Below are 24,141 nucleotides of genomic sequence, written 5' to 3' on the forward strand. Positions count from 1 at the left end.
TAATTCAGGAGCAAGATGAAACACTTCCCTTCAACTGAAACAGACTTTACCCAAAGCATATTTCAGAGGCAGTAAAGAGGGAACTACTTCCTAAGTCATATCCTGCACCTGTTGGTAAAATTCAGCTTGATTATTTAGAGTAACTGAAAGGGGAGAAGGGATTTTGAGAGCTCCAATTTCAACATAAACCAAGAGAGTTTGGAAGCTCTGTAAAGCTTCCAATTCTATCAGGAAGTGTGTCTATCATGAGCAATCAATGTACCAGATGAGTATTCTTTTGTGGTTAGGCAATGACCCGCTGCTGCAACATTATCCAAACTTCCCATTATCCAAACCATGGGAAGTAGAGATATTTCACTGAAGTAGTAAAGCAGGATAATATGGTGAAAAACACTGGATTATTATATTAATTACTGGCTTGGAATGACTCAGGTGGTGTGTTGTGTGGGGAGGGACAGGTCAAATTTCGGGAAGGTGAGGTGATGCCCTGTTCCACACCCCAACCCCTGTGAGACTCATGAGGCAACCCTGGAGCAGCTGTCAGTCAAGCAAATCCAGCCTAGATCCCTCTACAGGAGTCCAGGAGATAGAGGGTTTGAACAACCATGGGGATCCAGGGGTGGTAGCTGTCCCTTTTTCTCTCTTTCTTTCCTTCTTTTTCTCCTGATCTCCTTTTCCAATATTTTGGGTAACTTAGGACCAGATGGGCGGGATTTTGTGAAGTTGATGGGTCAGCATGTGCTGAGTCAATGCTTTGTGGAATGCTTTACTTTGTTAGACTCTTACCCTTTAAACTTTTGCCAAGCACTCTTATTTTCTGAAGTTTACCAGTAAAAGAGAAAATGTGTGCAGCTTTCCTCCTCTGCTCTCTCTTAAGGCATTAAAAGAACCGAAAGCTCTTCTTAATAATCCAGAGGGTGGATACTGTTGGAGCCTTGTACATTTTTCAAGTAAAAGCCCTTTGGTGAGCTTGTAGCTCACGTGCTGGAGTCTTACATATGGCTACTGGGAAATGCATTGTGAAGCTTTTGTGGAGTCTCCAAAAGGAAGATGCTCAAGTCTAGTTTTGCTTATTAGTCTTGCTCAGCCCTGACTGTGCTGGGCTGACTCCCACAGGGCTACTCTGTGTCTCTACCACACGATTCCCAGCGCTCCAGTCTTAAGATCAGTGCAGGACAAGAATCTGAGTACTGTCCTTAGGATGCCCCTCTGTATGTTTGAGTTGTTGGTCCTGACAGTCAGGACCCCGTGCAGCAACAGCGAGGAAACAACTCCCCAGGTAACCAGCGCAGGTCTGACACAAGTGCAGCCAGGGTGCACGTGCTGGCCCTGTGTGGAACCAGAGTATTTTGTACCTGGTATGTCTATACTGCAGTTCCTGGAGTACAGTGCAGACCCCTGAACTACCTCTGCACACAGAAGCTTTGTTCACATGGTGATGAACTTCATTCAGTGGGACACACACTTGCTCACCATCCATAACAAGCTAAGGCGTGATCAAGGCATCCCAACTGCTGATCAGAGTTCACTGCACTTACTTTCAGATAATCTGTAAAAGTGCAACATACCAAAAATATGTATCAATTAGACTGCTGTATATCCAAAATCTAGCTTTCATTAGATCTGGTCCAGTGGAGGTCCTTCCTGTAACACTTTAATAAAAACTTACTGCCACTTCACAATTAAAAAAAAAATCCTGTGAACAAAATCCTATTGCAAAAGTGCATCAGGAAACTCCATTTCCCTTAATTCTGCCCTTCGTTTTCTGTGTTTTTACTCCTTTCATGTGGCTTTCCATAAACTGTGCCTGCTACCCATACAGATCTGAACAGTATCACATCAGTCCCATTAAATGCAATGAAAATTGGACAAAGCTACTGTAAAATTTTATATACCCATAATTTTACTGCCTGTATTCAGCCAGATACCATTTTTCCTTTAAATGGAAACCGGCTTTAATTATTAATAAGGGCTATAACCCCAAGAAATTTTTTATTACGACGGTATCCTTCAAAAGCAACTAGTTGTTTTAAAAACTTAAACAGAGCAGTATGAATGGTTTGGCTACCAGCTATGTTATAAAAAGCAAATGAAAATTCTACCTTCCTCAAAGCATAAAACCATAAAGCAAGCTGCCTTTCCTGCAGAATCTTCTACACTAAAGGGATTCTAAGAAGCTTTTCACAAGTCTGCATGGTATTTAGATCTTGTAATGGACATAAATTAAACTAGTAATAACCACGACACCAACACCCTCTTTTTCTTTCCCTTCTCTGTTGTTGAGCCTCTTCCTAAGTGCTTTTAAAAAAGTTCACACTCTTTTGGTGCTCTCTACATATTTTGTAAGACAACTTCAATCAGGAGTGAGCAGAGCTGTGCTCACAATTCAGTTAGTTCTTGTTTGATCTTGGAGAAGTTATCTGGATAAACAACTATAAGTTACTTAGAAAATAGCTAAGATTAGGAACGTTGTGACACACCAAATTTTGGAATGTCTGTACTACATTAGTTGTAGAGACCGCTGTATTTGATCAAAAATCTGATTGCTCTCTGCCAAAATTAGGGTTTGCCTTTGCGAAAGATTATTTAGTCGCTTAGGCTACTACATTATTCATTAGCTTGAAGTTACTTAAAAGAAAAGGACAAGTTACAGGAAGCATTTTTAATATTTATGGTTTAGACAGATCACCTCTTCTTTGAACATGCTTCACTTACTAAAAAAATTATTGCTGGTTTGAAACACCTATGGTAACAACAACTATGTGACAGACAGCCACAGCCACGGAAATCTCACGTCTCTCTTTTTCTATTTCTAGCACTGTTATGGTAAGGAATTTCATCTGTCCATGTCTCAGTTTACCTCTCTGTGCAACAGGCCCGGTACTGTTTCCTATTAATCCCAAAGCTACGGGAAGTTTACTGTACTCCAGATTCAGAAGACGTTTCCTTCTTGCGGGAAGAGTTGCCCCATGGGCCGGACTCTTGGCTTGATGAAATCTATGGGAAATTTACTCCCAATTCCAGCAACTGCAGGATCAACCTTCAAGCACAATGCAACACAGACAACAGCAAATTCAAAGCAATGCTCACCACTGGAACTGTGCTAACGTCTGCAATAGATCTAAAATGTGTCTCAGAAGATGATCTCTTTTTTTTTTCCTTCTCCTTTCTTTTCTTTAAATGAATGCCAATGGGCTCCTTTTCAGTAAGTCTTTTCTCCCTCTGGAGGGAAGAGACTTATCTGCTTTGAAAGAATCCCACTCAGATCAAATCTGATGCCACAAAGGGCAAGATTTGTAAAAAAGTATTTCAGCTACTCTAGTGGTACATGTCAATAAAGGAATAATGAAATAAAGCCATACGTAAGGAAAACTGAAGAAAACCACCCTCCAACACTCTAAATACATTATCAGTTCACATTTCTGGCATCTGAGCTGGCCGTAGCCTCAGTAAACAGGCAAACCAAGGATCAAAATTACAAAAAGAAAACCAAACAGATATTAATATCTGTAAAGACAGAGGAAACTTCAGCAACAGAAGTGCCAAGAAGCTGACAGATGAAAAAAAAGGTGCAGGAAAAACTGGATACAAATACTAAAGGACGTGCCCTATCCCACAGAACTTAAGTGGAAGAGAAGGAGGTAAACCAAACTCGCACAGTAATATACCCTAAGTGTTCATTGCACAAATATACACAAAATATACAAGCAAATGACATATTTAAATATATTAGGCAAGGAAAGTTATCTGAAGCAAATACCTGTCAAACTGCCAAGATTCTACTATTTTCTACATGCATTCTGTCCTCAACAATTATGTTGAATTCATCTTCAGGAAGGACAGACAATTGTGCAATCACTCTCAACACAAATCTGAAAAGGCAGTATTTCATGCTACTCCATCAGTAATTCCACTGTATGGCAAAGCTGGAATGGATGCTTCCTCCTTAAAGGTTCTCAGACTATAGTTCCAAATGCATATAGATATAGATATAGATACAGGACCTGCATAGGCATTTCTGAAGGACATATAGTTTTGTACAAGAAGCTTAATGTTGATTTAATAATCATGGCGACAGCTATAAAAACAGGCCTAGGTAAATGAGCGTGTTAAACACCCTGAAGTCTGAAAAGCTTTCAGTCAGGGTCTGGCAAACTAGAGCTAGATGGTACTTCATCAACTTTATAAGAGTATCTGGAAAGTAGCACCACAGCAGCTCAACTCAGTGTCAATCCTCCTACCGGGTTCAAGGGAGCCCATTCCATTCCAGGGTTCATAATTACCTCCTGGACTCCAACCCAAATGTGAGGGCTTGTCTGCAATATGACTACAGCACATTACAAACATTAAAAACCATTCAGGAAAAAGTATTTTGGTTAGACTAATGTAACTTTATAATGAGGGTTACTGACTTTGCTCAATATTTGATGTATTTATGGATGTCACCAATTGAAGACAATGTCAATTTGCTTGTGTGTGCATATTTAATAACTACAGTCCTTGTGTTGCGCAGCATTCAGTGCCCTCATCACTGAGGATATTTTTCCATGCTGTTCACATTTGTGTAACTTCAGTTTTTCTCGGCATCACAGCACACCTTCACGAAAACTGAGGAAGCTTCTATAAGCTATAACTGTGCAAAACGCCCAAGATCATGAAAATTCCACAAGAACATCACCTGATGGACATTTGCAAATTATTCATGCTATATTTAAGATAATATACCTTTCCATTCTCGAGAATATACTTGTCCATTACCGGAACAGGGGCAGGAAAGTACGTTGATGTATTTGCCTCCTCATTGAAGGTCTTCTGTACCTCAGGTTCAGGCTCAACTGATTCAGGTTTTACTTTTTCAACCTCAACGGCAGGTCCTAGACAGTTAAGAAAAGAGAGCTGTCTGCTATCCCAGAGAACATGAAATCAATCCCTTCATCACCCATGGTTAGCATAAAATAACACATTAGTCACGTTCACTTTAAAGTTAGAAGCAATCTAAACCAAAATCCTACTTCTGAACATCAATAAATAAAAGCAGGATAAGTATCTCTGCTTTATAAACATTAAAATGTTTAATTTTAATTTAAATGTTTAACTTTATTCTTAAAGCATAAGGACAATTACAGATATGGGTAATATTTCTTCAATGCACACTAAGGAAATTATGCTAAAATGACACTGAAGTTATAAACCAAAAGCAACAATAGTAATTCTTCAAATAAGAATTGCTATATAGTTGCATGGAAACCTACATAATTTACTGTGATAATTACATAAATTATCCACATAGAACCACAAATTCTATAGAAATTTTTCAAATATCTTTAGATATAATAGAGGTGTATAAAAAATAGTAAGGATCTACAGAAACGCTATAAAGGAAACAGGTTACTTAAGCTAAAGTATCATGCACAGAAAGAGTATCCAAGGTTTAAAAACCCCACATAAATTAGAATTGTGATTGTCCAATCCATCCAACACTGATTTTTATTTTTAATGTCATCAACAAAAATTATGCACAGATTAAACAATGGAATACTACTAAGCATGTATTTGAGGCTTCAAATGAGGATAATTATCTTGTCAGTCATTGACTTTTCTTTTTCAGATCAAATTTTTAAAATATTCCTAAAAAGAAAGAAGCACAAACTAAAATAACTTGAATTAACTGGATTTCATGATTCCATTCATTGCAGTGGCTCCACCAGATGTCTAGGCTATGGCCCCAAGCCTATCCTCGTCCCTTGATGTCTGTCTCTAGGATCACGAGCAGCTCCAGCAGTCACTGAGGTTCCAGGCAGGGGCGGTGGCTCGGTAACACAGCAAAGTTGCCAGCTCAGACCCTGGGCACCAGGGGAATGTGCCACGTCCAAGAGCTCCAAGGATAAACTCACACACTTTTAAGTGCTGTATCGTACCAGGCAGGTGCTGAGAGCACTGCCCCACTGTGCAGCCCAACCCTGACATCTTCAACAAAGGACAACTCAATCAGCAGGTCACAGTCACCCCTCAGGGTCCCTCCTGTGTTTGTGCACAAAGACCAAACCCTGAATTGATCTCACTCTGCAAGTCACGCTGGCACCACAACTCCTGCCTTAGTCACGGATCTTAAATAGTTCCTGTGCCTGGAACAAGCACAGCATTCATTCCTCCTACTTTGTGCAGTTTCATTTAGGGATTATTACACAGTGATAGCAGCGCTTCCTCCGTTGTCAGCATTTGACATTTATCCTATAGCTTATTCTACACCTACATACCCAGCTAAATGTTCTCAGCTGGCTGCCACTCAACGCTCAGCAACGACTAAAAGTTGTCTTGGCAACTCAGCCAACCCTACGCTGCAGTGCCACCAACTAAAGTGTCTTAAGAGGCAGCCCCAGTGCAAGCATGGCACACACAGGGAAGTCACAAGAACATCCCGTCTGCATTATAATTTCACTGTAACCTTAGGAAGCACCTCCACTGTCGGGAGTATACAGTGGTACGGCCAAGACAAACTAAGCTTCCTAAATTTGAGGCTGCTGGACTGATTCGGACTGGGGGAAAGACCTACACTGATTCAGGCACCCAAAGCCTTCCCACAGCACGGGCACACCTGAACAAGCAGATGCAGGGATGTAATTGCCAGTGTGACCTTAAGAAGTCAACTTTTAGCTGTTACTTTAAGAAAACATTCTTCAACAAAGGGCTATTTTGAATCTTCTTATACTTTGAAAGTCGTTTTGAGGAAGACACCTAAGTACAACCACCTTCTTCCTAGCAGGAAACATTTATTTCAGTTTAAACACTTCTACTAGTTGCTATTTAAGAGTCTTTCACTGTTTTGTTTATAGTCATACATCGACACAGCTGCAATTTGGTTTCCGGAGTTTCCCCAACAAAAAAGAGCCGATTAAAGTCCACAATAACCACAAGCTCAGAAAACCTCGGCTGTAACTCAGGCTCTACTGCTTGCTTAGCAGTCACCAAAAGAAAGCCTTTAAAAGGTCTGCTTTTATATTCTGATTTTTGATTGCCAAACACAAACCTGCCTCTAACCAGGCAGTTTTCACAGCCGCTTTTGCCACCACCGAACTGCGTTTTCAGCCCAGCGTGCTGTGAATTAGACGAGCAACCTGCACTACTGCCTGACTGCTAATGGGAGCGGTGTGCCCAATTTACCACACACCACACTCCAAGCTTCCCCTCTCTACTGGAGTTCTGCTGCTCTGCATCTTGTTTTAAAAATAATGAATGGGACAAATAAAAATAAATACCACTAGCTAAAGGTTTAACACTTATGTAATAAGGATCAGGGGAAAAAAAAAAAAAAAAGACAATTCTTCAGAATGCAAGAAGGAATTAAATGTTTTATTGCAAAATCTTTCTCCTTCTGACTGTAATTTTCTTATAGTATCTGAAAGGCCAGCAAGTTCAAATGCAGGATGAAGAAGTAGAAGGCTTCCCTTCATCATCTCTTTTCCTCTAAAATGCATCTTAGGCTACACTCTACTCAAAACTTAGTAAGAAAGTTAAAATAAGTTAACTGATAAAGTGGCCAATATACATTTGTAAGCAGCAAGTTTTTCCACATGGTCCGCCAGAATTTGAAACAAAACACCACGAGTCTGAGGAGTGGCAATATTGGTACTTCCTGTTGTTGTACTTAATAGAAACCTTGGCATTTTTTTCTGGTTGATTTTTAATTTTTTTTTTTTTTTAAAAAACCATCAAAAAGCAAAAAAAAAAAAAAATCTAAAAGAGCTGAAAACCAGTAATTCCTAACAAGTGGCAAGACATAAATCCCATTTCATTCTCACTATTCTGGTGTCAGTCCCAAGACACTGCACACTGGGTGGCTGAAATTTAACTGGGATTCAAAATAAAATCGCGAGGGTCTGTATGCACGTGTTAGTGAATCAGTGTTTCTGAATGAACATGAATATACTCCTTGATTTTGGAGCAACACCAGTTCTCAACAATATAACATGAAAATGAAGCATTTCTCAGGGAGCTAACACCTCCCAAGCATTATCCCTGTATAACTTCACTACTTCTGGCCACATACAGCCATAGAAAACCACACAGATCTTGCCATGGAGACAACTATTTTTTTAAGAAGGTTTTGAAATTATTCTTTTGCAATCCAAGATTGCAAGACTATTTAAAGTCCCTACAGGGGACAGTTAGTTATTTAATTCTCTAAAGTGCCTCACTCTCTATTGATAAAGAGGGCAAATTATTGTGTTTTCAGGTGGTAAACTACAAAGGCCTACAAACTTCCTGATCCCAAAGTAGGCAAGGGAAGAGGCTGCACCCATTCTTCCAGGAACTCCCATGGGGAATACCGTAACCTCTTCCACAACAGTCATCCCATTTTCCCACTGCTTTGGTCCCTAGATCCCTGGTCAAATGCCTGCCTCCTCCAGGAAGGCATCTGTTGGGCAGTAACATGCTAGAATCATTAAGATTAAACATATCTCCGTGGATCAGTACTGATTTCACTACTGGTATTGGCCACATCCACCTTCAAGGCTCTTTTATAACAAAGAAAATTCAGTGTCACCACGTGGAAGATGAAAACCTCACTCTTCCCACTGGAGTGGTTTAAGTTTAGCAGCAGAGATGAAGGTCTAGATCTAAACACATCGACTTCCAGCTCCTCACTGAAATCAGCACGCTGATGGGAAATTAGGAGACTGACTACTTGACTGAGCCTTAGCTCAAGAGGCTGTTCTGTATTTGATCTGCAGGTTTAAAATGGCAACAGGCACGCATTTCCCACAGCTGCAATTCATCAGCACAAACCAGCTGTCATCTCATGCAAAGAAATCAGAAGTCTCTAAGGTGAAACAGAAATGCAATTAGTTTGCATTAAGTCCAGCCTGCTAGAAGTGCAAGCGTAACATAAATTACATGTAATTTGAAACTCTAGGTTTAAGAGATCACTGCAACTGAAGATGAATTCAGGATGTAATTTATTTTCGGAACAATTTTCAGAGGTTATTCACATACCCAAACATACCTCATTTGTAAGATGGAAAAGTAAGGAAGACTAAAGAAGTCTTTACGTATCTATTTCTTGATTAAAAGTAACACTTTTTCATACTGTCATCAGACTCTCCAATTTATAATGTGCTGAAGATGTCTCCCTTGCTAATTATTCATAAGTTTTGCATTGATCTTTCTAGAACACAGTTGTTCCTCTACTGTGAATGAGGCTACAAGGAAAGGCAACAGAGTGAGTAGCAGTTAATACAGAGTCTTAGGAAATGCAAACCCTGTGAAGGACACAGCCCACTGGGCCAAACTCTACCTCTGTCACCGTGAAAAGTTCCTTCCAAAAAATAGATTTCTTTTTTCTAAGTTACCTATAGCTGATATTTGTCCAGCTATGTGATTAAATTAAAAGAACTTGTCTCCAATGTAATTGAGATTTCTTTTCAGTTGTAAAGTAGGTGCCAGACTGATATAATGGAAATTCATGCCCAATATTTAGAGAATATTCAGTATTTTTTCCAGGAAGTTTGGGGGTTTCTTTCCCTCTTTATTTTTTTCCCCCATTTTCTTCTGAAGTTTCTTTATTTGGCTCAAGACAAAAATGCATCCTTTTTCTTAAAGAAACGAGACAGAATTCAGTAGCTGTCTTCATTTCACTGCTGGTCTCACCACTCCAATTGCTGTCAAGTCTACCAACTAAATTGGTACTTTACGCTGTTCAGCCCCATTGCCTACCAACATCTGGCTCGTGCTCCACTCACATAAATTCCAGCTAACTACTGGCAGATGAAGAAACATCTTTCCATCCAAGGAAAATTTTAGAAAGCTCAGTGGAATCTACTGCCAACCACATTGCGTTTTTCAGGCTGCGGAAACCTTGCCTACTTAGTTTTATTTAAAAAGTTAACTAGAATGTTCATAATAAGTAACGACATTTTAATTACGCACAGTGTAACAGTGACGAGCATTCACAATCAAACACCCAGGTCCAATAGTCGGATACTCTGAGAACTTGGCTCGGAAGTTGTGGGCACACCTCAACACATGCTACAGCACAGGCACATGCTCTCCCAGGTTCAGGTTTGCAGTGAACGTAACTCAGACCCACATGCAGATTGCATGCACTCGTTCCAGTACAGGAGAAGAGCCAATATCCAATTTACATGCAAAAATTAAGTTTCCAGATACACAAAGGCAGACATAAGAAACAGCATGCTAAGTTTGGATGCACAAATCTCAACCAAGTTTCAGTCACTGAGCAGATCTTCAACACAGCAGTACCACACTCTAACAAGAGTAAATGTTATAAGTAAAAATTCTGAAGGTATTCCAAGGGTACCGTCTTCAATGAAAAGGATGAACTTTTTATTTTGTCTTTTTTTTTCCCATTTATTCCAACATAATGCTTAAATAATTCTTATAAACCCAAACAATGAGCAATTGACTCGAGATAGTTAAAACTGAAATCCAAATTACACAAACCTGCATTTTGTAACAAGTGTTGATAAATGGGACACTAATATAAAAAGTTTTCTTCATTGTTCTTTAACACTCCATTGTTTTTCAAATAGCATGGCTGTTTAAAGCCACTGCTAAGAAGTTCAGGAATATATCACATTCTAATAAGCTACTAATGGGAAGAGGGGTCAGAAAATGGATGGTAACACAGTTACATAACAATAAACAAAAACCCTAACTGAAAAGAAGAAATTAGTTTTAGCCCAACTAGTCATTCCAGTGCCTTTTCTTTTTTTTCCCTTTTTAAACTGGAACATATTGGTGTATTTTGCAGATGACGCTTTATTAACTTTTTCAGCATATATTGGAAGGTCAGAGACTCTTTAAAATACAGCTGCTTAAAATGGAACTCTGATTCAGCCACACCAGCACAAAGACCTCTACTTTTTAAAGAAAAACCCAGACGTACATAGCATACAAATTCAACACATATTGTACAGCCACAGCAGAAAACCCCTTTAACATTCAATGTCCAGTTTAACAACCACTGCTATTCTTCAAACACGTTTCCGTTACTATTGATCACACTTGCAAAATTCATTCAAACTAGTCCCACTTAAGTCCGGCACTTACCACTACCTAGTCTTAGGAGCAGTACATCCTGGAGCCTCCTGTTCAAGTCTCTGAGCTCTTTCATTTCTGACACGAGTGCCCCATACTCTTTGAGCTTCTTTGCCTGTTGCACAAGCTGTCTCCGCGTTCTCTCCAGTTCCTGTTGAATGTGCCTCATTTCTTCTTGTTGCTGTTGGTAACTCCTCAGCAATTCTTCGTACAGAATCCGAGGAACTACAGCATCGTCCATATTGTTCATGCCTTCTGTAGGCTCCATAAAAGCCTCCTCAGGGCTGGAAGTATTACTGAGACTCATCCCGTTCTGTTTCTCAAGGCGAGCAACAACTGCTTCAATGCTTTTGTGTGTACCTTCACTTTGTTTCCTTCCATCTTGTCTCTGCATGTTACGAGAAAAAAAATAAATAAATTAGGAGAGCAGTAAGAAGTAATAAAATTTAAAAATTCTACAGACCTGGAAATTATTATTCCTGGTTTCCAAAAATACCCTGCAAAAATGTTTTGCCTAACAGATTCTTGTGGATAAAATATACATAATAACTAACATGTAATTGTAATTTGGCTAAAAGCAGGTACAAACTTCTGAGGCAGTTAAAGGACGTTTTGCATTTGAGCAACACTTACAAACTCAGTGTATACAGGTCACTTGATTCTGTATCGTTAATTTCTTTTTTAAAAAAAAGTTGATCTACATCTCTTTTTCTTTCAAGTTTACCCCTAACATTCAGATTTCCAACAGCAATTGATTTTCTGGTCAGTAAGAGGAAGAATCAGCTGTGTGCTACATTTGTCACCTATGATGGCATCGGAGATGAAAGTAGCACAGGGCACAGAGCTGTACTGTGAACTGAGGGCTTGTCCTTCCTACACTTTGGGAGACAGAACCTTCCCTGACTATTCCTCCATCCAGCACATTCACCCAACTGCCTGATGCAAGAGACTGAGTTCACACTATCAGTAAACACTGAAAGGGATTCAAAAACAGAAGCTGGAGACTGAATGTATTATCCAGCCTCATCTTTCTTACCAAATGATCCCTTTTATATTAATACTGCATTGCAGAGGCTTCACACCCTTTGAACTCTCAGCAGAATTTTACCTTCAGTCACCTGCACAAACCCCACAGATTAAACCACACCTCTTAGGCCTCAATAGTGGTATGAATATGTGACAGTATGGGTAAAGTCACTAAGTTTTATAGGCCAAACATCAAAAGGCATTTGAATTTCCAAGCAACTGCAAGGAAAGCAAATGCAGCTCCTGGTTTAGAGATGAGAAGCTGACACTATCAATTCCCATACCACAATATCCAAGAGTAATGCGGCAGAAAACGAAATTATTTGATGCTACGCCTGCCGCATGTTCTAAAGAAATTAAAAAATTAAAAGGAGAAAAAAAAAAAAGCTGGCCCACCATAAAGAAATGTACTAGTATCATTCCTGCAGCTGCAAAACACATGAAGCCACAGAGCAGTATTTTATTCTGAAGGTTGGCAGAATTTTAAAGAAATCATTTGATATAAAAAAAATAAATACATTTCCATACTGAGTTTCTGACATCTGGACCTAAAAAAGCAACTGGCAGTTATAATGGAGGGATGCAGTCCTGTCAATTCTTCTCAGCCACTGGTGTAGTTGGGAAGTCTCAGAGCACTCCTTCCAATTCCAAACAAGCACCGTGCAATAGGCCACAAGTGCCGTGCCATGGAACTGGGGACTTTTAAGGCTTTCTGAGCCAAACTGGAAGAGCATTGTTCTTAAGAAATCTCAGATGGCAATTAAACTGCGCAGACAGGACACACAGCAAAACGTTCAGTTGCACTTACATCAGGTTTTGAAAACCCAAACCCCACCCCCACACATAATGTGACCCACTTTCACCAAACAGTGTTTTAAGGGGATCAAAAGCAGGCCTGGAATTCTTAAGCTGAGACGTCTGTATGTGCCCCAAGCACTTGCAAAACAGAAAAACGAAAAGGAAAGGAAGGAAAAAAAAAAACAAAACGGAAAGACTTCAGTACCTTACTGTGTCTAAGCTCCACATCTTCTTCCCCATAATCTGTAACCTCCCCAGCTTCTTCTATGTGATTGAGAGAGAGTTTGGGGATTTTAATTTTCTTCTGCATCACACTGTTCTCAAGGTCAGTTTTGTCCTCTAAAATGTATATTAAAAATAAAATTGTTACATTAATCAGGGTTCTTACTTCCAAATACTGTATGACTTACTTAGGTAAGACCAGTTAAAAAACCCCAACCTCCCATGCTCCAATCCCCTCAATAATGCCACATTTAAATTAATCCATTGTCTAAGTCATCTGATGCCCACTGAGAATTCTAGAGTTCCAATGGGGATCAATCTGGCCCAACACCAGAATAAATACTGAAAAATGCCAAGCTAAATTTTATGTGATAAGAAGTGTTAGTGAGTGATTCGTACCATCACCAAAGTAAGAGTTGCAGGGACTGTAAATAAAACTTCCTGAAAACCATCTGTATTGCTTTAAATTATGTTTACTGACAGTGTTTTCATCTTTCACTGCAGTTCCAACTCTGCTAAGGGTTAAAGTGAAAATAAACTTGGTAATTCATCCTATGCTCTAACCATCATCTGTCAGCAGCACAGATCTATTTGCACACACAGCAGATTCTGCTGTTCCGCAAAGTGCAGGGCTGGAAAAGGGAATGCTGCTGGAAAGCTTGAAAGGGCATTACACAGAAGTTGCACAAGGACCAAATTTGTAACAAAATTACTATACAACCCCTAGTGCATTAGTTAATGCTACTAATCTTTTTCCTTTAGATAAACAAAGGCAATTAACTTTGGCATCTCACAGAAAAATTGAAGTAAAATATTTTCAAGTCTGAAACATTTTGACACATCTCAAAATTAAGCATTTAAAAACATTACTCTGAAAACAAAACAAAAAAAAGAATTGAAATATTTTAATATTCCTGAGAAGGTAGGGAGGGCACAGAGAACCAAGAGTTTAGTGCCCCCAAATGTGCCTGTGATATGTAAAATTCCTGAGAACAGACAAGGTCTTAAGAGATTCACCTGTTCCCGACACTGACAAGGTGAAATGCATTTAAACTGCCAAGCACTGTATGTGCTGTACACTGAAAGCTTACGAATAAGAAAAAGTTCCGAGTCTTCTTATCCACCTGCAAATTGTATTTCACAAAGTGTCCCAGGAACATTTTTTAAAAGTGCCGATGAGGATGGCCCCCGTGTGTGCTGAGCTGCACTGACTTTTGCTTTCTCAAATTAGCATCTCTCCACAGGACCTCAAAATGGTTCATGTTGACAGTGTAGGAAAGGGAAACAAAGGTAAATCACTGTTTAATGAGGAGCAAGGCATTCATTAGAAATGAATTACACAGATGAATGCAATTCATTTTGTTACAGATAGAAATGGATCTCTTGTAGGCAAATGGTGATATTACAGCCCAAGGCTATGTAAAAAGAACAGGCACAGAACACGCAGAATAAGACATTAGACAACCTGAAATGAAACGCAGATGGTAGCAATAAATACTAAGACAGATGCAAAAAGAAACAGATAAACAACAAAAAACAGCTAGGCTTATTTTAGATCATTCTCCATTCCCCAGAGCATCATGGATGCTTATCCCAGTAAAACAAAAAGGCAATCCAACTGTTTCAGTTTTGAAAAATAAGCCACTATGTTTTCATCTATCTGGAAAAATGTAGGTTCATCAGAAAAGTGAGATAAGCCAATTCTAATGCCAGACAGCTGAGAAGAAAATAAGGAAGCCCTTCCCTAAAATACCCACAAAGTTCTAGACTAAAGGGCTGACTGATGAGCATTGGTATCTTCTTGAAAGAATTGAAATATAAGAATAAGTGAACCCATATTGAATGGGGAAAAAAATGAAACCCACTAACTTTTCTGTGTCTGTATACTTTGGGCTACTGGATAGATTGAGGAATCCTTAGCTAAAATATGCTCTCACAACTCCTTAGAGGAAGAGCAGCACACGGATACTGGCTCCGGCCAGTTTCTCTAGACTGCTTTGCCAAATCACGTTCCACAGAACATGTAGATGACCTCCTCCTCCTTTTAAAGAATGCAGATCAGTTTCTGTGCTCTGAAATAACCCTTGGCCTCACAACCACATGGACACAATCCATTACTTGACACAGTTAAAAAAACTCACGGAGGTCACCAGGAGCCAGAACCCCACATAAACTGGAGAAAGAAACTTTGAAACAATCACAGAGGAGTAATTGCCTGTGCAGACTACAGAAGTCAGCAAATACTCTACAATTAATAAAACAACATAAAAATAAAAACAGTTTGGAAGAACAGAAATATTTATCTTTTTTTTTATTTTTTAAGTCGATTCATAAAGGTTAAGAACACATTCTATCCACTTAAAGTGCAAATGAAAGAAAATACTTAGTTTGGGGTCAAAGAAAACAGTACAAATCATCTGGATTCTTCATTCTCTTAGTTCTCCACCCAATTTCTCAGTTCACCTACGAAACTTATGTTTGCAAAACTTCACTGGTTGACTGAAGGTAAGTTTGTTTATTTATCTCCTTACAAATGCTTAGTTTGTACATTACTGGCATGTAACTATCAACATAGTTCCCTTTCTCTTCGTTAGACTTTTTGGGTTTACTGTTTATCTGTACATGAATCAGTAAGTTGAAAAAGGGAACTCTCTTTTCCCTCCATAAAATTTGAAGAAACAATACTAAAAATGAACTAACTTATGTAAGTTAAAGCTCAGGAATTTTTAATGTAGTCAGTAAGCATATAAATGTTCCTCTGCCTCCCAACAACAATACATATAATATTTTTTTTACATATGCTCTGGTCTTTGGAAGCTTATTTATACCTAACACAATCCATCCAATGTGTAGGATATGAAAAGGTCTTTTGTTCCTTTTTTTTTTTTTTTTTTTTTTTTTTTTTTTAGTGCATTTCTAACCTCTGTTGTCTTCTGCATCTGCTGCAGATAGAGCCAGAAAAATCTCATTCTGAATTTGAGGCTAAGGTTGGAGTACTGGCTCTTGTTCTGTAAATATTAATGGAATTTGGGAAGGGGTGGGGGGGAGAGAGAGGAGATGTGGGGGAGGGGTAGGAGAAATATGAACAGGCATTTACAGAGTCCTAAGGAGAACTGCTCTGTCTGTTGTTTCGCCAGCCTACAAATGACAGGTACAAAAGAACAATCCAGCAAAAAAAACCACCACATACCCCCATGGTTTTCAGCCAGAAGAAAACCAGGATATGAACCAAAGGCATGGACAAGTTGCAATTCAGTGCCTGAGGCTACAGAGGAGAGAGAAAAGCAGCCCTAAAAACATTGTAGCTCAGAGCCTCATTTTGTAAAATCACTAGTCTCGACTTTGTTCCCAGTCCTTTAAACCATGCTGGAAGTTAAAATGATCAGATTGTCACAAAGCTGTATCTATTGTTTTCCCTCTATATGGAATAAGTGGTTCAGTTGTGTCAGCTACTGAGAAACAGCACTTAACATACCTAGTTTGTTACAAGTACCTTGTTAGGTACTTATAACAAAATATGCAGGGTAGATGCATGATACAGGACTGGGTGGCATTGATTCCCTTTGTTTTTTAGGAGGGGACATTCTGAAAGGCACTGGAAATTAGGAAAATTTGCTTTTATACACAGACAGAGATCCTGTGATTGGATATAAAGAGTACTCTGTGACTGGATATAAAGAGTGAAGCACACTGGAATAACTGCACTCCAAGGAAAGGTCAGACTTGGAGAGATCTTGGCAGACAACTCCTCAAGGCACTGAAGTACAGGGCTCAAGAGCCAGAGCACACGACAGCAGCTCTCCCAACACAGGCTCCTACCAAGCTGAACAGGCAGTGAGGAGAAAGTGAACTGCTGAGGAATTTCAGAGGGGCTGAGAAGACACTTGGCCTAAGCAGCGCTCAAAGAAAGAAAAGCCAAAAAAGCAACCCTGTATCAACCAGCAAAGATGTTCCTGGAGTGCTTTCTTCAGTCAGGCCCTCATTTTAGTGTCAGCATGGATGGGTCCAGGCCAAAAGGGAACACCTTCAAGTCTAGAGGGGCAGGGAACTGAAGCAGAAAAAGTGCCTTTAATAGGGCAGGAAGCAAGTCAGTTAAATTAAAAGAGAAATATTTTACTGCTCTAAAACTGAAAACCCTATCACGAGATGTAGAATAACACTATGGAAATCTCAAAGTCTCCTTAAAACATTCCGTACTTTCTAAGTTGGAAATAAGGACTGAACAAACTAATCCTTTAAAAAAAAAAAAAAAAGGCTAAAATGCTTAATTTTTTCCACCTTTGCACTAAAAGCTGAAAAAAATAAAGGAAGAGAGCTCTGCACTCCAAATGGATGAGGGATGGCAGGTCTGGTATCAGTCCAAAGAAGGGGCTTGGCAATACCATAAATCTTAAAGTAATAAAATGAAAGAACCCTAACAAAATTCATCCTTCCCCTAAGCCTTCAAAAAAATTCCACCCCTTGTGAAAAATGATATCCTGACAGATGAAAAAACTTACCTTCCCTCTTCCCATTTCCAGGCTCGTACCCAGCACATATGGACAGCACCTGCACAAGACTGCACTAAGCTGGTTTGCTACTGATTTTGCCAGGTTGCTTCTGTGGGCAGGTAACACCACCAGCTTTGGCAGGACGTGCATCAGTTAACAGTTCATAAAGTAAAAGATGCAAAAGGATTGAAGCAAAGAACCCATAACCAAAGGTACACGTGGTGCTTCAAAGCAAATACACCAAACACGACAGGGCATGGATTCCTAAGTGCCACTTACACACAAATAAACAATATTCAATACTGCTGTGACTGAGAAGGAAAACAGCATGATAATAATAATAACAATAATAAAAAGCCACCTAGTTTATTTGAAACAAGCAAAAAAAAAAAGAGAACTATAAATTACTTTCTTAGCTAATTTAATGGAAAAATTAAAGGAGGACTTAAATTGGAAGAACAGCCAAGATTTCAGAAAATGTAATGATCCTGCAGGCTCAGAAGATAGTCAGGCTATGAAGAGAAAATATATGTCTCATATAAAACATGTCTGAGCTGGCAGTACAGAGATTATTACCACTACCAAAGCAAAACAGGTTGAGAATGACAGTAACAGAAACACAGGGCAACAGGACTGCAGCAGAAATGCAGAACTTATTTGAAGAAGACAGGTGTCACCAAACTCAACGCAGTTAAAAAAGGGGGGTGTGCAAAAGAGGGGTCAACCAGGTGCTGCCAAAGTCAATGCAGGATTTGGGTAGTATAATTTACTACATTGTTTTGGGTGGGGGTTTTTTGCTGACTGGAGGAGAGCTTTGTTGGAAGGACAGAGAAAAAGATTCCAGAAATAAATATCGGGCACAGTGAAAGCACTACACAAGGTGTATTTGGATGGACAGAAAGCAGAAAGAAGACAAAGTTGGGTCTAAGCAACAAAGCAGATGAGGTGTATGTAAGACACAGCAAGATTTTGGGTTGGGAATGACAAAAAAGATTATTCCTTCTCTCCACTCTGAATCCAAGAGAAACGGACAAAAACTGTAGAAAAATGTTGGGTTATCCAAAGCATAAGCTGAAAAAGATTTCTACTAAGGATGTCAGAAGGGGAAGTTGACAACAAATTTAAGTGAGAAAAGTTAGCAATAAAAAGGCAGAGCTGAGAGATGCCATCATCTGGGCTTGTATCACTCCCAAAAATTTAAGAACTAAATAGCCCTGCAGCACTTCACCAGAAGGAGAAAATGACAGTAACACACAAACAAGTGACTAGATTGAGCCTTCAGAGCATAAAGAAGAGTGAGCAAAGAAGTCAGGGAAGAACAACATATCAAGTAGCCCTGTGACAGGCAGGGCTGATAAGCACATGGAAGTGAAAACGTGCACTTGAGGAACTGGCCCAAAAGGCTGTTAAATCTTGTAAAGTGAATTTCAATAACGCCTAAAGAATAGGAAACAGAGTGAAAATAATTCTTAATCAAACTGGGGAGAGGTGAGATAGAAAGGTCTTAAAACCACAGCTGGACAGGTTTAGAGATGATGAGCAAGAAGGATGATGTGCCAGAAGCCTGAACCCAAACTGCTCACTGAGGATGGAAAGACACACCTGTTTTCTACAAAGGCACTAAAAGAGAGAGGAAGATTAAGGAGCCAGTATCCTACAGAAGCAGAGCACAGATTACATAAACACCTCTACCTCTAAAGTTCTCTCTGAAGTCCTAGATCAAGACCGGCTCTCCCTCATTAATATTCAATATAAAATACAAACGCACAGAGCAGGGACCTGCTCCTGCTTTCACAAAAAGTGAGCCAAACAAAGCCTACCATGCCAGCTACTAAAGCAAACAGTGTTGAGGTCTGAATGCACTTTTTCCTCTAGTGGAACAACTGAGATATTCAGTCTAATACTGGTAGGAGTGAGAGTTATTTATATGGCAACCTATTCGTAGTCAAATTTCTAATGCACATAGAGACACTCAAATATTTTGCAACATTCTCCTTTTGCATGGGCTCACTTATAAGCAGATTGTTCAGATCTGCAGTCTGAGTATCAGCCCAGATATGTGAGATGTGTTGCAAGAAAAACTTAAATATATCTTCTTTCTTAATTTGCATTATTAATATGAAATCTATTGCTTAATTCAAAAGCAAATACAAAGCCTTATCAAAAGTAATTAACCAAAAGCAACACCGCTTAAAGTTAATACAGCTAAAAATAGTTATTGTTTTTTGCCAGCAAAACTCTACCTTTCATTTAACTTTTAGTGGCAGTAGAAGAGCGCTTGGCTGTGTTAGAAACGGATGGAGTTAGATGATCAAGTTATGAAAAGACATTACACTGAGAAACAGGAAATCATTCTCTTTACAAGACTGAGGACAGTTTTAATTCTGGTTCCAATATTTACTTAAATATTGACCTTGAATAATTCAAACTTTTCATCTTACTGTCCCCATCTACCCCATGGAAGTGCTGTGCAGATTTGTTAATATTTGTACAATACTCTGTACATGTTGAACACAAAGGATTACAGCTATTACAGAATAACTCTCTTAATCCTTTCTGAAACAAGTGCACTAATACAGTGTTACCATTAAATTAAAAAGAAAACAAGCAAGATGTGAAAATGCCATCCTTTAAATGTTTCCTCTGCACCTACAAGTGAAACTCAACTATGGGCACTATTTTTCAGAAATTTGAATGTGATATTTTACAGAAGGTATTTCTAATAAAACCTATGCATTTCTTTGGAAGTTCAAAAGTTCACTTGAAGAGACCATCAATCTCAATGCCAGCTACAATTTGCCAATCTGGCTGCCCCCACCAGGCCATCTGTATTACACTGTAAAGTTATATTAGGACCAAACCCTGATCAAGGTGTCAGGATCACACAGGTCATGGAGATGCTGCCCACCAGCCCCCAGCAGATAAAGCCGCAGCCTACAGAGAACACTCCAAGAATCCGCAATTATCCCCACCTAAGGAATGAGCTTCCTATGGAAACACAGGGAGATTTATGCATTTTTTAGTTTACACACAAAAATTACAATGTGGTTCAGCCTCTACTATTTTTAAAGGGTTTCTTTAAAAAACACAAATAATTGACTGACTGGCACTTGGGCAATACCCTGGAAAAAATGTTTTACTGTTGAATTATGAAAACAAAACCATTAACTTACATTTTCCCCCTTTTCACTCCCCTGCAAATTTTAGCATATTTTAATTAGTCTTAGTTACCATAGCTACCAAAACCATACTATCTTTGTAAGTCAATTTTATTAAAATCCTCAAGTTCATGTTTTCGGTGTATCCTAGTTAAGCTTATACAACATTTACAAGTATAACTGGTGCTATGTGGAGCAACCAAAGTATTAAGACCAAGCAAAACAGGAACAGTGAAGGTCACCTGTATGTCTCTATCTTATAAAAATAAATAAATGACTTCTGAGTATTAGGATGGAGCAAAAAACAAACGTGACTGAGGAACAAGGAGGTCAATTGAGAAGGGTTTAAGACAAACAAACAAACAAAATTATATCCAGAATAAGCACAGTGATACATGGAAAGAAAAAACTAAATATATGTGTAAAATCTTCTTCCACTGATAAATCCCAGCCTTTTAATTCCTTTTTACTGGCACCTTATCATGCTGATGACATATGACCATCACCACTATCATAAGGGTTACTCCAAACCCTCACTTAACAGCTTTGGTTTTCAAAGTTTCAAAATTTATTTGTTGCTGCCATTTAAGACCCCAAAAAACTGTGCCTTTGTACAAGCCCTTCATATCTCAGTTATGCTCCTACAGTAGAATTTAGAAGGGAAAAAAAAACCCTTCCACCCTTCATCTTACAAGAGTTAAAAATAAACTCAATATGGATCAAATACAAAATGAGTGTGAAATTCAGCTTTAAATATTTTTCATGAATACTGCCACACTTGTGTTCAGGACTATATTTAGGAGTGTGATGTAGTTAGTTAGTCTGTTATGCAAAATGATTTGGTGAACCTCTACACACAACCCAGGTCTTTTACCTGCTGAAAAGATAACACAGCAGTAGCACGTGAGCTAAATATCTGAAAAAGTCAGCCACACATGTCAAATATCACAGTGAAAAGTTAAGAAAAAAAAAAAATTAAAAAACCCAATTTTGAACAAGATTACCTCAGCACTGCCTAACCTGCTGGGCTGTTTCCCTCAGCAACTGGAGTGGGCAAGACCCAATCCACAGGTACAGCAGATGATCCACAGTTATGGAGACCTGGACATGAAACTCAAGGGCAGCAACACACAAGCTCATCCACAGGGACTCCCAAACTATGCCAGGAAAACTTAAACTAAAATGAGTCTGTGAGGATCTACTACCAACGATGGAAGGTTTCCTACAGCCTCCGCCTGGCACTTCTTTGCTCAGGGCAACGCTTGGGATGACCCAAGAAGCAGCTGCAGCTGCTCTTTTTCCCTGGTGCCATTTCTCCCCAGATCCCTGCCATAAACCACCTGAGCTACATATCCCGAGAGGGGACAGACCTGGAGCTTCCCAGGAAAAACGAGTTAGCAAACGCTGTCCCTACCACAATAGGTCAATCAGTCTCCCAGCTGGCCTGGGAAAGGAAATGCCACACATGGAGGGATACACATGAACATGGGATAAATCAGTGGGTACAGTGGCCACAGCTGTGACCAACATACTCCAAAGCCCCAAGCTGTTGGAATAATGCAAGGACAAAATGCACAGGACTACAGAAACACCAATAAAAACTTTGACTTAAATGTTACACATCAAGACGACTTCCTGACCTAAATTTTGTATATTCTTGATATATAAGATCTCATATTGTAAATTTTTCACCTATTCCAGAATTTGACAAGGATCTTTCCTCCATGAACTATTCATATATACACTAAGAAGTTGAAGCATTCTCAACCTTACTCAAAACTCAGTCCTAGAATCATGTAATTTTTTTTTTTCTAGGAAGAGAGATTTTACATCCTTCTGAGATACACAGTAACTTACCTGACCATGATCTGCACAGGCTTTTAAAGATAAAAAAACCAACCAAACAAAAAAATCACCTGACCTATTCTAATAAAAAGTGGAGCATAACATTTTATAAAGGGGTAAGAAAGGATATGGATGCACACAGGTATTCACGTATTTGCTGTGGCAGTTAAGGAATTGCTGTGGGTGGGAAATGTTGAGGGTAGCAGCTAGAGAGAACAATTATTTACTGCAGTCAGGAAAGAATGCCTCCAGTTTTGAAGACAGTCATTATTAACTTGTTAACAAACTTAGCCTGAAGTAGGGAACTTTTAGAAGTCCCTGAAACTCAATTCATTCCACCTTCTATTAATCACTTTGAAAAGAAAGGGAAAGCTCCCACAGGGTCACCTAAGGAGCATGCTCCTGTAAGGTGCACAGGTTCATGGACAAAATTCTGCCAGTGGCCATGCTGGACAAGCGTGGAAAAGTTGCAAATGGCATAGGGATTTCAAGAAGGGGGACCAGGAAAAAAACTGCTGTTGAGTATTCTGAAAGGACAGTAAAGAAGAGAAAGGGGAGGGTGTGGAAGATCACAGAGTTAAACTCCTCCTGGAAAGCCATCTGCTATTTTTGTATTCTCACCAAGATAGACCGGCTAACATGCCACCTCAAGAAACTGCTATTTAGTCAAACACCAGTCTGCTATGCTCTACTTTCCATTCAAGAGCTAAGCAAAATTATTCCTTTATGATTACTCAGTTGCTCTTGGTTGAACTTGTTAACGTGCAAAATGCTCATTTTAATTGCCTTCTACGGCTGGAAGGTCTAGAACTGTCTTAGTAGGGTTAACCTTTCTGAGCCCTAGACTTTGGTTGACTTTTGAAGAAGTGGAAGGTTCCCAGACCAACCCATCCCAGCACTGTCAGCAGTTCCCAGCCAGGCACACCAAAGAAGGGCACAGCACCGAGTCCATCTCCCACTGCTGTAACAGCACCACAAACTCCTCACTGCAGTATTCAAAGCACACCACCATTTATCTCTGCAATGTACCAAGTCTGTCACAATCACTCCATGCTCTGAGAATGTCCCAACACATTCCCCTCTTTTATTTTTCTTTTTAAATGTATGATGCCTTTACAGCAGTGCTCTCTGATCTGCAGCAACAATATCCCTCAACACTGTCCAACCATCCAACCTCACCTGGAAAGATCAAAGAATTGCTTCTAATCTCTCTCAAATGAGGACAACTGTTTTATGAACTCTTTACACAACCAATGCCCCAATAAAACTTTGTATTATGGGCATAACCATGTACTTAGCCCTGTGTGAACTCCTACTTGACAAGGGTAGAAGTTTGAAAAGGATCTAAATTTCTTTAGATAGAATAGGAAAGGAAAACTCTTCTCAAAAGTAAAAGACATTGGCATGGATTTTGTATCCGTGTTCTTTCTCTCCTCCTTTTTTTTTAAGTTTCTAGAAAGGAAAAACAAGTAGATCTGTTTCTCAAACTATCATTAACCTCCACTGCATGGACAGTGTTTGACCATGAAAATATACATAAATAG

General features: G+C 39.3%; 1 protein-coding gene across 5 annotated transcripts in view; it reads right to left on the bottom strand.

The window, feature by feature from the left end:
* The window catches only part of LOC114062486 (BEN domain-containing protein 5-like), an 892,614-nt gene that overhangs the window by 341,309 nt on the left and 527,164 nt on the right, over positions 1-24,141 (bottom strand). For 3 of the 5 annotated variants that reach the window (XM_027893946.1, XM_027893982.1, XM_027893971.1), the window contains 3 exons: positions 13,088-13,221; positions 11,071-11,446; positions 4,726-4,874 (listed from right to left, as the gene is read on the bottom strand). The exons of 1 other annotated variant lie outside the window; for it this stretch is intronic. In XM_027893946.1, the coding sequence (XP_027749747.1) occupies positions 4,726-4,874; positions 11,071-11,446; positions 13,088-13,221 (659 nt within the window). The remainder of the gene's footprint in view (positions 1-4,725; positions 4,875-11,070; positions 11,447-13,087; positions 13,222-24,141) is intronic. One more of the 5 variants, XM_027893954.1, reaches the window with a different exon arrangement.

The sequence above is a fragment of the Empidonax traillii genome, unplaced genomic scaffold, assembly GCF_003031625.1.
Source record: "Empidonax traillii isolate 1590-97213 ecotype Southwest subspecies unplaced genomic scaffold, ASM303162v1 scaffold15:size5535645, whole genome shotgun sequence".
Taxonomy (NCBI): domain Eukaryota; kingdom Metazoa; phylum Chordata; class Aves; order Passeriformes; family Tyrannidae; genus Empidonax; species Empidonax traillii.